The following is a 14,836-nucleotide window of genomic DNA, read 5'->3' on the forward strand; positions in this document are numbered from 1 at the left end:
AATGTGATACAGCATATACTCACTGTGGAATCTTACTGGACACCGGGACTCTTTGTAGGGGGCACTTTTATCCTGAGAATTAATTACCTTGTTTACATTCAGATCTTCTGTAGACTTAAAAGTTCCAATCAATTGCTGTTTGTATTGTCTATCTTCAAATTCATACTCCAGATTTAGGTATTCTGGAGTTAAATTTGGATTTCTGAATTATCACAGAGTGCGACATTAGCAGTAATGGTGTGTATATATCTCATGGGCAGTGGTCATAATCTGCAACCACCATGAAACACCTGTCTTCTGCCATGAAGAGGTTAATTGAAGTAATTGAATCCCAATGCCTTGTGACTGTTGTAGGACTCCAGATGGTGCATCTTCATGTACTGGTTCTTCCCTTTGGACCTTCTGATGTTTATTCTCACTTACGCAGAATTGTGAGTTGCCATGGTTCAATGATCTTTATCCACAAAAGTTTCAAAATGAATTTACCCCCTAATTTTAAATTACCTTTGAGATTTAAAAACGTTTTAGACATAGAACCAAAACAAACAAATAAAAAATAAAACCCTAGTTTTACATACATAGAAGCTGTTACATACATAGAAATATATGAACCTAGCATGTCAGAGCTGTCTTTCCTCCATCTGTGAGTGCTCTTTGGCATGGAACCTAGGCAGTTCAGAAACTGTACAAAAGTAAATTTCAAATCCATTTGGTTATTTTGATGATGACCCTTTAAATATATTATTTTTTTGCCTTTATAGATTGTCTTCATAAAGTGGAAAACTGTGTAAGAAATTACTTGAAATGGATTTTTTAAATGGTGTAAAACTTAAAAAAAAAAAAAGGGCAGGGGGAAATCATCCCCTTTTTTTCTGACTAGAAATAACTGTTGTGCATATTGTACTTGATGGAAAAACCACTATTGGGAGTATAAGCAAAACTCTTCAGGTGTTGACCTGAAGATAAATTTTAGTGAAAAAAATAATACACTTGGATATTAATCATTGCTCTAACTTTGGTATGTTATTGTGGGCCAAACAGGCAGGGTAGATTTGGTCACACATAATTTTCATGTGTGTTAGCCTTCTGCATTACCTCTAAGATATAGGGGAATCAGAATTTTTTGCTCATTGTATTCTAAATGTACCCATATTTAATGCTTTCTCTTAGGACAGAAAAATGTGTATATATACATATGTTGCTGTCAGCTTTGTTTTATTCGCCATGCAGATCTGAACAGAGTAGACTGTATTCAGGCAAATTATAAGAAATGAAAAATTCATAAGAATGCTCATTAGTTGGAGTTTCTGGACAACATCATATTATACATTGTGTGCATGTGTATGTACACATGTGTCTTTTTTAAAAAAAACTTGTTGATTTAGATGTATTTGTCGCTGAATAATTAAAGACCTAAGTTAAATAGAAAGCAATATCATGTTCATGGATTAGAAGACAATATTGTTAAGATGTCGGTGTGAGTTCTTTTAGAGGTTCAATGCAATCCTGACTAAAATAACAACCCAGTGTAGGGTGTTTGTTTGGAATGACAAGTTTCATATGGAAATGTAGAGAATCTGGAATAGCCAATACAATCTTTACAACGAGGAACAAATTTGGAGAATTTCAAGACTTACTTGAAATCTACAGTACCAAGACAAGGAGTGGTATTGTTACAAATATCAGAAAATATCAGGAAATAGAATAGAAGAGAGTCAAAACTAGACCTACACCAATACAATTATGTGTTCAACAGAACAAGGAAAAGTTTTCAACAAATGGTGCTGATATATATACACACACATATAACATATCAAAGTTTCCAGAAGTATGGAAAAAGATGAATTTGGACTTCTATGACACACTCCAACAAAATTAATTTCAAATAATCATAGACCTAAAGTAAAAGTTAAAACTCTAAAGACTCCAAAAGAAAACATGGAATATCTTATTGACCTCCAGGAAGGCAAAGATTTATTAAAGGGTAATTAAAGTTCACAAAAAGCAGTAGACAGGAGAAAACGCTGATAAAGTAGATTTTGCCAATATAAACTTCTGCTCTTCAAAAGACGCCTTTAAGAAAATGAAATGGCAAGCCAGAGTCTGGGAGGAGATATTTTGAATACATATTATTTGACGACTTTGTATTCAGAGTAACTCACTCCTGTAAGTCTGTTAAAACAACAACAAAAACCTCCAAAACCAAGCAAAAGATAGGGACAGATGATTTTCAAAGGAAATTACACGAATGGCCAATGAGCACAAGCAAATATGTTCAGTATCATTATAAGGGAAATCAAAACCGCATTAATAAATCATTTCACATGGACCCGCGAGGAAGTTAAAAAAAGAAACCAAGGCGTGTCCTGGACTTGTGTGTGGGAGCTCTCTTCCCTGGGCGGGGATGCAACCTGACGTGTGCGTTTTGGTGAACAGGTGGCAGCTTCCCCTTAAAACAACACTGTTCACCATAGGACCCAGCTGATGTGGGAGAAGCGCTAAAGCCAGTGTAGTCTTCGAAAATCCATCGTAGGGCACTCTTACATTGTGCACGTTTCACTGTATGTAAACTTATTATAAAAGCGAAACAAAAAATAAGTAAAAATAAAAGCAATTCCCCGGGGTGCTCTTCGGGGCCTCGGGGTCAGCCGGCCCCCTCGGGATGTCAGGGAACGAAACCGAGCTGCGCGGAGCTGGGAAGTTCCCCGCGGCCGCTAGTTGCAGTTTCGGTTTCCCACTCGGAATTCGGTCCCCCGGCGCTCCGCCTCTCAGCTCGGACCGATTTCTGGGAAGATCCCTCCCCTCCCGGTGGCTCCTGCGCCCACGCAGCTTTAAAGGCAGCCGGCGCTCGGCCGGGCGGCGCAGCGCGGGGAGCGGAGGCCAGCATGACAGCCGAGCAGCGGCGCAATCTGCTCGTCTTCCGAGACTATGTCAGGAAGATTCTGGATCCTACCTACATTCTCGGCTACATGGCCCCCTGGTTTAGGGAGGGTGAGTGGTCCCCGAAACCCCCTTGCCTTATTACTTTTAAGTCGGTACGCTGACTTCTAGGAACAGTGGGTTTGTGGCCAGAGCCCCACAGCGTTTTAGACAGGACATCACCGGAGTCTGAAGAGCCCTTGGAGGCCTAGTTGGGGAAACTTGGGTTCCTGCGAGGTGGAATAACTTGTTTGGTGGTGCAAATCGAATTAGGTTCAAAGCTGGGGAAAGAAATCGTCGGTCTCATTTATTTCTGCTGATAATCTAGGCCACTGTGTACCCGGTACCGTGCAGGCATCAGAGACTGAGAAATAAGGTCCAGGCTCCTCTTTAGCATACTTAACACTCCAAGCTTTTGAGACAGGGGTGGCACGAAGGGTGAGGTCAGATATACACACATGATTAAAACAGCATGGTACAAAATGCTGTCCAAGTTCAAAGAAGTTGGTAACTTTGCCAGGTCTTAACTCTTCCAGATGACAGGAAGCTTGAGAGGAACAGGACTTCTCCAAGACTGAATACCTTAGGATGAAGTACAGGTATTTCCATCTAGACTTTTTTATTTGATTTTTAGTTGTAGTTAGACACAATAGGTTTATTTATATATAGTGCTGAGACTCAAACTCAGTGCCTTATATGTGCTAGGCAAGCACTCTACCACTGAACCACCACTGAAACCCGAGTCCTCCATCCAGATTTTGAGACACCCGATCATGGAAAATAGCCACTTTGTAAATTAAAGTGCATTGCTTTCTGTTGGAGAGGAATGAGCCCAGGCTTCCCCCAAGGGGAAAAAGGGAGGTGATGCTTGTAAGAGGGGACTCTGGCAGCTTCTTTTCAGTCTCCAAGTAACTCAGTGTGAGGGAGTTTTTGAAATTGCGTTAGGACAAGGCAGATAACACCAGCCCTTAATTGCTCTGCAAAACCAAACCACAGTTGTGGAGGGAGAAGTGAAAGAATACTACCAAAAAGAGTGGACCTCCACTTACTGGTTGTACTTGAAGAGAAGTAATAAAATGGCATCCCAGTGACCAGAGTAGGTTGGGCCTCTGAAAAATATAAGTACGTGAAGACATCTCTTTTAAGAATCCTTGGATGGGACATTAACAAACTGGTGTGAATCCTATTCTTTTGTGTGCTTATGTTATTGATTGAACGAACATTGATTGAATAAGCAAACTATGTATGGATTATGTTAGGGTTGGAAGTAATCTACTAAACATATCAATAGGAAATGTCACATTGAGCAATCAGTGGTGAGCTCAGTAGAAATGGTACCTGCCCTAACAAATTAGAATGTATATGTAAAGGCAGATAACTAACTAAATATTAAAATAAAGCACAGTAAGTACCTTGATGGAAAACCATACGGTGCTGTAGCAGCACACAGCCATGATACATACCTAGTCTGGAGAGGAAAGGCAAAACTTGCCAGATAGTACCATTTGAACTGAGGTCAAAGGTAGAAGTGAGTATTAACTGGAAGGAGACAAGTAGTTGCAGGCAGAGCTTCTTGTGTGCAAATTTCCAAGGTGAAAGATAAACAAGTGTGTTCTAGGAATTCAGAAACCACTACAGTGGTTGTAACTGAATTTACGTCATAGAAAAATGACTGGCTGTAGTTTGAAGAGTGGATTGGATAGATACAAGAGTAGGAGAGAGCCAACAGCAGATGCAGAAATTCCAAGACAGGGGAGTGGCCAACTGGAGTCAGGCAGGCCTGTTAAGAGAACAGAGAAGACTAAATGGAATGAAGGGAAGGGTTGTAGACCCAGGGGTAAGTGATGAGGTGGGTCACCGCTCAGAGTTGAGCTGTGTTGCTCAAAATAATGTTGAAGTCCTAATTCCCAATACCTAAAAATGTGATCTTATTTGGTCTATAAAGATGTCTGTAGAGATAATTAGTTAAGATGAGTTGTACTGCATTAAGGGATGGACCCTTAATCCTATGTGACTGGTGTTCCCATAAGAAGTCAGCCAGGGCCTGGGGAGATAGCTCGGTCGGTAGAGTGCACAAGGCCCTGGGTTGGATCCCTATACCGCAAAAAAACAACAACAACAACAACAACAAAACCAAGAAGTCAGCCAGACACAGAGACAAAATGCCATGTAAAGACGAGGTAGATGGTGGAGTGATGTGGCCACAACCAGGGAGAGGAGAAGGCAAAGTGAAGACAGTGGCAGAGATTGGGGGAAGTGAGCTCACAAGAAGCTGGATCTTCTGGTGGTGATGGGCCAGCAGAAGCTGGAAGGAGCAGGAACTGCATTCTCCCCTTAGAGTCTTTGGTAGAAATGTAGCCTTGCTGACACTTTGATTTCAGAACTTTAGAACTATGAGAGAATAAATTTCTATCTTAAGCTACTGGCTTATGGTAATTTATTACTGCAGTCACAGGAAACTAATATAGATGGCTAAATGAAAAAGACAGTAAGAAATATTGACAAGGATATGTGGAAATTGGAATCTTCCTAACTTGCTTCCTTTGGAAACAGTCTGTAGTCCCTTACAATGTTAAAAATGGAGTTACCATATGACCTGAGAATCTCACACCTCTATGTATACCTAAGAAAAATGAATTTATATGTCTACACTAAAAATTGTGCCTGAATGTTCATAGCCTTTCTATTCATAATGGCCAAAATGTGGCTATGACCAAATGCATGTCAACTGAGGAGTGGATAAGCAGGGCAATAAAGGAAAGAATAATGCATGCTACCTGGATGACCCTTGAAGACATTATGCTAAGTGAAAGAAGCCAGTCACAGATCTCACACGTCCTGTGATTCCACTCACATGAAATGTTTGGAATAGGCAAACCCATGGAGAACCCAGTTGATTAGTTATTACCTGAGGTTAAAACAGAAAGGGGAGTGCAGAGTGACTGTTAATAGCTAAAGGATTTCTTTTTATATCAACGAAAATGTACTAAAATTAGATAGTGGTAATGGGTTTGTAACTCCTAAAAACTATTGAATTTTACACTTAAAACAGTTAATTTTACTGTTGGGTTACCAAGACAGATCCCTTTATATCACTAGGATATAAGGCACTCTTTCCTCTGTTCTTTCAATTTGCCTTTAATGAGTGTTTATTATGTGCCAGGTCCTCTTCTAATCTCTAAGAACAGAGTGGTTCACCAGCCAGACAACTTGTTCACTCCCTTGGAATCTGCATTCCAGCAACTATAGAAAAAATGGAAACTTACTGAATATGAGGTCATACTAAGGTGGTGATTTAGTCACTACTCCCTAGGTATGGAGTTAGAGTGCAAAGTTAGAATGAACACCAGCAGCTTAGGAGATTGCGGCCAGCAGACCTGTTTCTTTTTAGTTCCTTTTTTTTTCTGTTGTATTTGCAACCCTCCTAGCAAAAACCTAAAGGGCCATGAGGGTATCCCTGTTCATTTTGAACTGCTTGCGGAGACTACCATAACTGTTACTGATGCCCTTGAACAGTCCTGCACTCACATTCCTTTAGTCCAGTGGTTGTTTCAGCCTTTTGAAAAAAGAGAAAGTCTTTGTTCTTCCATCTAACACAGCACTTGTAGTGGGGAAGTTTTTCAAATGTCTTCAGGAAACTCCCTTTTCTGAGTGTGTTCTCAGACTTCCAGACCAAACAAGTTTCCATGGAAGATGGGAAGAGTGGGTTGGACAGATGGGCATAGTCAGCCTGGGCAGAGAATCTGCTCTCCTAAAGTTCTTGCCGATGGTGTTACTTGTTAGAGCCCCTGCCCCTTTCAGGAAGCTCTGGCAGCCCTCTTCTGGCTTTTCTTCCAGTGAGGAGTAGTTCTGCAGTTGGATGAGTCATTCTTGCTTCTGTTTGTAGATAAGATGCAGCATATTCAGGCTGAGAAAAACAACAGGGGCCCGATGGAGGCTGCCTCACTTTTCCTAGAGTTCCTATTGGAGCTCCAGGAGGAAGGCTGGTTCCGTGGCTTTTTGGATGCCTTAAACCAAGCAGGTGAGTTTGTTCTTCTTGTAAATCAGAATTTATTCCTTTGTTTTGTCAGAATGCTGTAAAAGTGAAGAGCTGTTCATTTTGAGGTATTCAAAACACTATTTTCAGGCACATAACACAGTTGACTACCTGAAACATCCAAAGGAATCTACAGAGATTACTATAACTAATGTAAGAGGTTAGAAAGATCATTGGAGGTAAGATCAGTATACAAAACTAGTTGCATTTCTACCTAGTGGAAGCAAACAGAATATGTAATTCAAAATGAAATGTCATTTATAATATTACCAAAAATATGATGCATTTGGGAATAAAGCTAATAAAATATTTGTAAAGTCTGGATGGATAAAATGATGAAATGTTAGTGAGAAACACTGAAGACATCCTAAGTAGAGAGGTACAGCCCTGCACATGGAAAGTAAGAGTTGATACCATTATAATGCCAGTTCACTGTACATTGATCTGTATATTTAATGCAATTCTGATAAAAATCTTGTATGCCTTTTCAATGGGCTTAGCAAACTGATTTTAAGATGTGTATGGAAGAATAATGATCTCAGAATAGTTAAGGCACCTCTGAATAAGAATTAGGTAAATTAGGGCTTTCCCTTCTGGGTGCTAAGATTTATTAAAAAGCTGGGGGCGTGGTGGCATGCTCCCATATTCCCAACTACTCAATAGGATCACTTGAATGCATGAGTTCAAGACCAGCCTGGGCAACATGGCGAGACCACCATCTCAAAAACAACAAACTACAGAATCTCCAATTAGACCCATACATCTGATATATTAAAGATCACAGGGAACAGAGGATCACTGGGAAATGTAGAACTATTCAATAAATAGCAGCTAACCATTATAATTAAGATAATGTTAAAAACCAAATAAACCCTCTCTTAGATCCATGTGGTTAAAAATAAATTTGTATTCCTTACTTATGAATTCAAAAGAATGTAAAGACTTAATTATAACAGCAAATTTTTAAGCCATTTTAGAAAATAACAGGATATTTTTATGACATGGGGGCATGGCCAGATTTATGAAACAAGAAATTAAAGCATTAACCATAAAAGAAAGCTTGATAAATTTGATAAACTTATGTTCTTAATTTAATGTTATCATAAATCACTATAAAGAAAGTAAAAAAATAAGTCACAAAGTAGGAGAGGATGATTGCAAACTATACAATCACAAAAAATACTTTAAAAAACATTTTAAGCTCAATCAGGAGAAGAAAGAAAATACCCACTGACCAAAAGATATGGACAGACATTTCAAAAGTAGGATGTTTGAAAGGTGTATAAATAAATGAAAAGATTCTCAGCCCCTTTAGCAATTAGGAAACTATAAATTAGGAACACACTGAGAGAGCACTTTTAATTACTAGATAGCAAACTTAAGTCCAACAGTGTGATGGTTTGAAGAGGATATTTAATAATGAAAAATCTTAAATATTGCTACATAAAACATAAACAGATAAACTATTTTGAAAAACAATTCAACATCATGTGGTAGAATTCAACTGTCATGTAGCCTTCTTTCCAAGTTTCATTCTTGAGTTCGTGCCCTAGAAAAATACACATTTCAGAATATGCACACCATAATGTTTATAGTATAAGTGTTTGTAATAACAACAGCAAGCAAACAAAACTGGAAACAACCCCAACATCCTTGCAGAAAGGAATGGGAAAAACAAGTTTTATAATGTTCACACAGTAGTCCATAATCCTACAATGAAAATGTATGAACACACCTATAGAATCTTAGAAATACAATATTAAATTTTTTTAAAAGTCAGAGAAACTTAAATGTCATAGGATATGATATTTATGAAGTCCCAAACAAGTTAAACTAAACATACATTATTTAGGGAAGCAAACATATGTCATGCAACCATTCCCAAACAAACAAATAGGAGTGATATATCAAATACATACTAGTTGTATCTTTGGCAGGGGAATAGCAAGCTGGGGAAGAGAAGGCATACACAAATGTTGGGATATTCTTTTTCTTAAGTAGTGGGTTCATGTGTACAATTTGTTGTGCTCTTTATGTGATACAAACATTGTTATGTTATCAACTACTGTGTAGTTTTTAAATTTCTTTTTTCAGAGCTATGATATGTTCCTTGGTCTCTGTCGTCCACAGCATATAAAGTCAGTCTCATCTAGAGATGAAAGACATCTTAGAAATCATGTGGCCCAACCTCTCTCCTATACATGAGGAAACTAAGCCCTAGAGGGGTGGTTTGTGCAGGGTCACACAGATAATTAGCATTTTTGCTAGAGTTAGAGCATAGGGCTACTGATATCTTTTCTGTTGGGGGTAATTTGCTGCACTGAGCTATTGGAAAGTGAGAGTATGCATTGGAATTCAACATCAAACGAGCCACTTACTGTTTAAGGGATTTTAGCCAAGTTAGTTTGCCTTTCTCATTCTCCAGTTTACTAATTGTCAAAGAAGTCAAAGGGTAATTTTATTTCAAGAATGAAACTTGGAAAGAATGAGTAAGAGACACATATATGAAGAACCAAGCACAGTACATACAAAGAGGTACTAAACAAAATATAGTTGTTATCATAACTATTATAATTTGCATTGTAGTAGAATGATCTAAAAATGGGCAAATTAAGGAAAATATGTCATTACTACAGGAAAAAAATTTCTGATGTTGAGGTGTCTGCCATTACCTGTGTCCTCATATTGCAACACCAGTATGTTAAATTAGCCTAATGTTAAAAGCAAAACACACACTGTCCTTCCTGAGGTATCAGACCTCCTCAAGAGGCCTGCACATAGTTAATATAATGACAGTTGTTTTATGAAAAGTAATGTGATTTCATTTTTCAGAAAATTTTAGGTGAAAATGTTTAAATCTTGGTTCCAATATTATGAACTGAAATTTGTTTTTCTGCTGTTTGTAGTATTAAAAGTGTTGACTTATTTTCTTTAATTTCCCTATCTTAAAATTCCTCTAAATTTGTTACTGTAATGTAATGCTTATTTACTCTAAACAATTTAAATGATACAGAAGAGTAAAGTAAGCCTCCTTCTGTTTACTTCCCCCCCTACCTCTTATATAACTCTCTTCAGAGAAACCACTGTGTCTCCATTTTGGGGATATACCTAATCTGGGTATTATGAGTTACTATAACCCTTATTAATATATTAAGTAAAAATGGTACTTTTAAATTCTACTTTAAATATAAAATGGGATTTAGTAATAAAAATCTGAGAACAATTTGGCAAGGAAAAGAAATAAAAGTAAAATCAGACAGGAAGAAATAAGATATCTCTGTTTACAGATGAGATGGTCTATGCAGAAATCTGTAACAATTTTAAAAGAACTGCTAGAGCTAATAAATTCAGAGAAGTTTCAGGATACAATATCAACATCCCTAAATCAGTTGCTTGTCCATATAGTATATAATAACCCAAAAAATTGTAAGGAAATAATTCCACTTTTAATAGCACCAAAAAGAATAAAATGCTCAGGAATAAACCTAACCAAGTGGGTGAAAGATTCATACCCCAAAAACTCTAAAATTGCTGAAAAAAATGAAAGAAGATACCAATAAATTGAAAGATGGCCCATGTTCATGAATTAGAAGATGATCTTAATTTTAAGATGTTGCTACTATCCAAAAGTAATCTACCAATTGAGTACAACTCTTTCAGAATTCTAATGGCAGTTTTTTGCAGAAATAGGAAAATATTTTCTAAAATTCATGGAATCTCAAGACACCCCCAAATAATCAAAATTGTGAAAAAGAAGAACAAACTCAGAAGACTTGTATGTCCTGATTTTTGAAACATATTGCAAAACTACAGCAATCAAAACGGTGTGGAACTGTCTTAAACTCTTGAGTAATAGCCTAGAAATAAACTCTTGAGTATAATGGTCAAATGTTCTTCAACAAGGATACCAATACTACTCAATGGAGAAAGAACAGTCTCTTCCACATATGGTGTTGGAAAAGTTGATACCCATGGAAAAGAATGAAGTTGGACACTTACACCATGTGTTAGTTCAGTGTTATCCAGAGAAACAGAATCAATAGTGTGTGTGTGTGTCTGTATAATGGGATGCATCTGTATACACAGATGTTATTTATATGTGTATATATGTACATATACATATGTATAGGTGAGAGTCAGCTCACACAATTATGGAGGCTGAGAAGTCCCATGATCTGCTGTCTGTAAGACAGGAAAATCAGTGGTATAATTCAGCCTGAGTCTGAAAACCTGAGTTCCAGAGGGCTGCTAGCATAAGTGCTGAAGTTGTAAGGCCAAAGAACTGGGAACACTGCCATTGCAGGACAGGAAAATGGATGTCTGAGCTCAAGAAGAGAGAGAATGTGCCCTTCCTCTGCCTTTTTATTTTATTTGTGTCCTTGACAATGGATTGAATGCCACCTGCCTACATTTTACAACATTTACCCAGTCCACTGATTCAAATTCTGGTCTCTTCTGGAAATACCTTCACAGACAAACCCAGAGATATTTAACCAGGTAGTTGGTCATCCCTTAGTCCAATGAGTTCTCACAAAATTAGCTGTCACACACTGAATACAAAAATTAATTCAATGTGGGTTAAAGACTTAAAACTCCTAGGGGAAAACATCATGACATTGACCTTGGCAATGATTTCTTGGATATGACATCAACTTGATAAAGAAAATAAGGAAAAGAGAAAATAAATACCCATCCCTTTAACATGTTATATCTTTACTGTGGGATAATAGTAAAGGATGAGAGGGATCCACATGCCCATTCAATAATACTATATTAGGAATATAGTATCATATAAAGGCATCAAGTTGCAGAATAATGGGCATGATGCAATTCCATTTTGTAAAAAAGGATGAACCCAGATTAGGTATTGGTTGTTTGATGTAACTTCATTGAAATAATGTGAAAGGAAACTAAACTGTTAATGATCATTATCTCTATGAGGTTGGAGAAAGAAGGAGTTTAAAAGAAGATTTTAAAATTCTCAACCTATATGCCTCATGTTGTAATTTCTGATTATTTAATTGAATATTACAGATGTAGTTTTAAAAAGTTAAGAATGAAATGACAATTATTTGGCAATTTCTTAAATTTTTTAATTTTATATATTCCATAATATTAAAAAGAATAATAAAAAGCATGTGTAACAAAAGCAAAAAATAGACAAATGAGGCTGCATCAAATCTTAAAAGCTTTTGTGCTTCAAAAGACAACAGAGTGGAAAGTGAACCTGTGAGATGGAGAAAATGTTTACAAATCAATATCTGGTAAGGGATTAATACCCAGAATATATAAAAAACTATAATTCAACAACAACAAAATCCAATGACATGATTACGAAATAGGCCAAGGACTACTGTTTTTCCATATATGATGTGAAGTTGCTCAACAAACATGAAAAGATGCTCAATATCACTAATCATCAAATGAAAATTAAAACTGCAATGAGTTATGAACTCACACTCATCATGATGACTTCTATCAGAAATTCAAAGTAACCAATGCTGATGAGGATATGGAGAAATGAACTCTTATGCACTATTGGTAGGGTTGTAAAATGGGTTAACTTATGGAAAACAGTATGGAGATTCCTTAGAAAACTCAGAATCATCATATGATCATATGACCCAGCAATATCAGTTTTGGTATATTTCTCAAAGAATCAAAAGTGGGATATTGAGATATTTGTACTCCCAAGTTCATAGCAGCATTATTCATAGTAGGTAAGACATGGAAGCCAACCAAATGTCCATCATCAGATGAATGGATAAAAATGTAGAATTGGACCAGGGATGTAGCTCAGTGGTAGAACACTTGGCCTAGCATGTGCTGAGGGGCTAGTACACACAAAAAAATGGTATGTTCATACATACAATGTTATCCAACTAAGAAAGAAGGAGCTGGGCCCTGTGGTGCATGCCTGTAATCCTTAGCAACTTGAGAGACTGAGGGAAGAGTATCACAAGTTCAAGGCCAGCCTCAGCAAATTAGCGAGGCCCTAAGCAACTTAATGAGACCTTATCTCAAAATAAAAAGGGCTGGGGATGTAGCTCAGTGGTAAAGTACCCCTGGGTTCAATCCTCAGTCCAAAAAAAAGGGAAATTGTCATGTGCTACAACATGGATGAACCATGGAAGAGCCATCTGAGTCATGGCACCAATGTAAGAAAACCCTGAATACCACGCCGGACACGAGAATTGACATAAGAGGGTTTATTAAGCAAACAGAGTGTCTCCCTGCAGGGTAAGAAAGAAAATGAGAGGAAAAGAGAAAGGGTGTATGCAAGAGAGGGTGTGAAAAGCCAGGAGGAGAGAGAAAGAAAGTGATGGGGAGAGAGAGAGCATGAGAAAAGATCACAGTTGAAGTTTTCTGAAAATAAATAATACCATTGATGTGCATGCATATGATCATTAGTGGCACCTTTTGCAGACTGTGATTTCCAACATATTTCTTGTATCTTTTTTGTTTTGTTTCATATCTATACTCAGGGTATTTTCAGGACAGATATCAAACTGAGATTCCCTTAACAGAATCCAAGGGTTTCCCCATATCTGAGTCAGTTCTGCATGTAGGAGCTTTGATTGCTTTAATTACTTGAGTGTGTAGGAATAAAACTTACTGTCTTCCCAGGCTAATAAAATAAGCATGGGCTTTAAAGTCAGACAGGCTTGGTGATTCTGTTAGAGAACCTAAAAGGTATGCATTCTTGGATTATTTTAATTGGAAAGTATTTTTTCCTCCCCCAATTCCCCATTTACTTAATATTCTTTTTTTGAAATAACATAGAAGCAGAGTTTCTTGGGAGCAGGAATTAAGATTTATATTTCTTTTTTACCTTCTTTACTGCTTTCCACTGAGAAGATAAACATGGTGAATTTGATTTCTTTAAAGGCAAGTAAATCAGGGGTTGAAGGTGAAGTCCTTGGAGCATTTTGGAAGACGTTATACTGAGGCCAAATATGTCTTCATATTTGTCCTTACTTTACTATTTTCTCCTAAAAGATAATAAAAATTGTTAGAAGCCCTAAACTTACTTGGGGGCTAAGATCTGTATTGTTTTCTTTTTGAAAAATCATTAAAAACTGAGGTGACCCTTGGAGGTTCTTGAATTCTGTCACTCTAACTCAAATGCTTCCTAAGATACTAATGTCAAAGTATTTCTTGTTGGTCTCATGAAAGTCCTCATTTTCTTTTTTTGCAGGTTATTCTGGACTTTACGAGGCCATTGAAAGTTGGGATTTCCAAAAGATTGAAAAGTTAGAAGTATACAGGACACTTTTAAGACGTTTACAACCAGAATTTAAAGCCAGAATTATTCCTTTAGAAATCCTTCCTGAACTATCTGAATGTTTAATTAGTCAGGAATGTGAAGAAATTAGACAGGTAAGTTAACATTAAATACTAGATTTGGAGGAAATAGACTATGGGATGTATCTTTTCTATTCTGTTTTAAACCTAGGAAAGATAACTGAAACTTAAAAAAATCCTCATATCTAAGGCATAATTACCTACAGTAGTACTTTTAATGTGAATTGAGTAGTTTTTATGTCAAAGTTTTTAAGTTTGACCTATTTTCAATTAGATCACCTCATTATGTTTCTGAATAATGTTTTATGCAAATTGAAATAAAACTGAACTGTTCAGCAAATGAAAAAAAGCTATAGACTAGGAGTTAAGAATTTTTAGCCTCTGGACATAGATAAATTTTATTAAAATTCTAACTCAACTATGTACTAGAAGTATGATCCTGGGCAATTTAGTTAGCTTGTGTAAACATCTGTGTCTTCACACAAAAAGTGGAAATAATTATAGTACCTTAATAATATGGTATTTTTATAATGGTTAAATGAGATAGTATATGTAAAGTGTTGATAGAAACCTGAC

The 14,836-nt window shown here is 37.0% G+C and overlaps 1 protein-coding gene across 1 annotated transcript in view; it reads left to right on the forward strand.

The window, feature by feature from the left end:
- Window positions 1-2,811: 2,811 nt before the first annotated feature.
- The window catches only part of Rigi (RNA sensor RIG-I), a 45,162-nt gene continuing 33,137 nt past the window's right edge, over window positions 2,812-14,836 (forward strand). Inside the window, exons 1-3 of the mRNA XM_047525631.1 lie at window positions 2,812-2,991; window positions 6,806-6,940; window positions 14,154-14,335. Of these exons, the coding sequence (XP_047381587.1) occupies window positions 2,886-2,991; window positions 6,806-6,940; window positions 14,154-14,335 (423 nt within the window). The 5' untranslated portion in view covers window positions 2,812-2,885. The remainder of the gene's footprint in view (window positions 2,992-6,805; window positions 6,941-14,153; window positions 14,336-14,836) is intronic.

Source organism: Sciurus carolinensis, chromosome 14 (genome assembly GCF_902686445.1).
Source record: "Sciurus carolinensis chromosome 14, mSciCar1.2, whole genome shotgun sequence".
In the NCBI taxonomy this organism is placed as follows: Eukaryota; Metazoa; Chordata; class Mammalia; order Rodentia; family Sciuridae; genus Sciurus; species Sciurus carolinensis.